The 2,498-nt window shown below is 50.0% G+C and overlaps 1 protein-coding gene across 1 annotated transcript in view; it reads right to left on the bottom strand.

The window, feature by feature from the left end:
• LOC108800961 (prostasin-like) overlaps window positions 1–1,304 on the bottom strand; it is an 8,972-nt gene extending 7,668 nt beyond the window's left edge. The window contains exons 1-2 of the mRNA XM_018572940.1: window positions 1,226–1,304; window positions 70–93 (exon numbers count right to left, since the gene is read on the bottom strand). Of these exons, the coding sequence (XP_018428442.1) occupies window positions 70–93; window positions 1,226–1,304 (103 nt within the window). The remainder of the gene's footprint in view (window positions 1–69; window positions 94–1,225) is intronic.
• Between the last annotated feature and the right edge of the window lie 1,194 nt (window positions 1,305–2,498).

Raw genomic sequence — 2,498 nt, 5'->3', positions numbered from 1 at the left:
CAGGCCCGCTCCTCCTCCCCCCCCCCCCCCCCCCCGGTGTGAGGTCAAAGGACGAGGCGGAGGTCTTACCTTGACAGGACGCGATGTTCACCGCTGGAAAGAGAATAAAATGTACAGATTAGTCACAAGCATGAGTATGTGCGAGCATGTTTATTACACTTCTATGTTGCGTCATGTGACTGATGTCCCCCTACAGGTCCAGGCTGTGCCATGTGACTGATGTCCCCCTACACTTCTAAACTGTCATGTGACTGATGTACGCATTTACTGGTTCTGGTTCACTACACACTCCTAGGCTGTGTCATGTGACTGATGTCCCCCTACAGTTCCATCTTGTGTCATGTGACTGATGTCCCCCTACAGTTCCATCTTGTGTCATGTGACTGATGTCCCCCTACAGTTCCATCTTGTGTCATGTGACTGATGTCCCCCTACAGTTCTATGTTGTGTCATGTGACTGATGTCCCACTACAGGTCCAGGCTGTGTCATGTGACTGATGACACAACATAGAACTGTAGGGGGACATGTGACTAATGTCCCCCTACACTTCTAAACTGTGTCATGTGACTGATGTACGCATTTACTGGTTGTGGTTCACTACACACTCCTAGGCTGTGTCATGTGACTGATGACCCCCTAAACATCTATGTTGTGTCATGTGACTGATGTCCCCCTACACGTCTAAACTGTGTCATGTGACTGATGTCCCCCTACAGTTCTATCTTGTGTCATGTGACTGATGTCCCCCTACATTTCTAAACTGTGTCATGTGACTGATGTCCCCCTACACATCTATGTTGTGTCACGTGACTGATGTCCCCCTACACATCTATGTTGCGTCACGTGACTAATGTCCGCATTTACTGGTTCACTACACTCCCTCCTAGGTTGTGTCATGTGCCCGTCGGCCGCCGGTTATTCATTGATGTGCACACCTTCAAAAACATGAAACCTTTACAACAAGAAAGCTGCACCCACACAAGGGAACCCTGCCAGGTAGACGCAAGGTCCGCCAATAAACCTGCAGATACAGCCACTTCCTTCTCCTTTCATATTCTGCTGGGATGAGCCGCTTGGCAGAAGAGCTAACGATCCACATCTGACATGGGCCTGACACGGATGGACTGATGAAGGCTCCCCGATTACAGTGAGGACTATAGGTGGATCCTAAATCAGATCGGAGCATCAGTGATAAGCCAGTTCCCCCGCCGGGTCCCACCGTACATGTATTACAGTGATGGCGGGTCCGAGGTCCCAACAACCATCCCTCCAGTGCAACACCACCATTGCCCCCAATGTCCATGTCTGGAATAACACACTACGAGAGGCCTCTCTATACACCGAAGTTCCAGGCCAGAACAGGGGGACCCGTCCAACACCTCCAGGCCCATGAGACATGGGGCCCCAGGCTGCCAGGCACATACACCCAGGGGAACCTTTCTATTCACTGCCAAGCAGATGGACCCTCCCCCACTCATTCCTGACCCAAACCAGCCCCATATCAACACTCCCCAGGTATAGACCATTGTGTATTAGTAGCCCAGAGTCCCGGGTCTACATCTCTAAAAGGTGTTCACCGAATGTATCAACACATGAGAGTTCAACGTTATATGTCACAAGTCCAAAGAATACGGTAATAACATAAAAGCGTTCCGATAACATTTCCAGAACCACCAATCTTCACAGTGCAAGATGGCGGCACTCCCAGATCACATAACATACTGGCAACCCAAGTCCCATCATTGTCTCTATAGCATCTATCCTTGATGGGGGTGGGGGTGTCTCATGCTCCAATGCCTTCCCCCGAGGAGCTCCTCTGCATGATCTTATCACTTCTCCATCTCTCCTCCCACCAGGTCCTCCTATATCTCTTCCTATGGAGGTGAGTGAAGAACATGAAGGCCACCTAGCAATCCCTTGGGACTACCAGACCGCTCAGCTTCCTGAGATGAGAAGGAGGGACGCTTTCCAGCACAATGTATTTTGACAATGGACACACACTTGCCACGCCCCCAAACCATTGGTTAAACCCATTGGCTGTACATCATTACTCTTCCTCTATACTGGCTTTTCACCGCTACATCAATGTGGTCTCCATTCTATCACATCCCTCCTCGTGTGTCTAGTTCGCCAATGCCTTCCCCCGAGGAGGTCCTGAACATGATCATGTCTCTTTTCCATCTCTCATCCCACTTCAGGCTCCTCCCACCAGATCCTCCCATATCTCTTCCTAGAGAGATGGTTGAAGGACATGAAGGCCACCTAGCAACCCTTTCGTGGGACTACCAGACCTTCCAACTTTGGGAGATAAGACAGAGGGGCACCTTCCAGCACAATGTATTTAGACAATGAACACACCCTCGCCACTCCCCCAAACCATTGGTTATACCCAGAATTGTTATCCGCCATTATTTTTCCTCCATACCGACTTTTACACACAGCAAACAAGCCTACTACTTATTGTGGCCTCCATTCTATCCCATTCATCCTCGGGTGT

This window comes from Nanorana parkeri, unplaced genomic scaffold, assembly GCF_000935625.1.
Source record: "Nanorana parkeri isolate BGI_ZX_2015 unplaced genomic scaffold, ASM93562v1 scaffold2179, whole genome shotgun sequence".
In the NCBI taxonomy this organism is placed as follows: domain Eukaryota; kingdom Metazoa; phylum Chordata; class Amphibia; order Anura; family Dicroglossidae; genus Nanorana; species Nanorana parkeri.
Note: the sequence above shows the minus strand (reverse complement) of the source record. Positions and strands in the feature narration are given on the sequence as shown.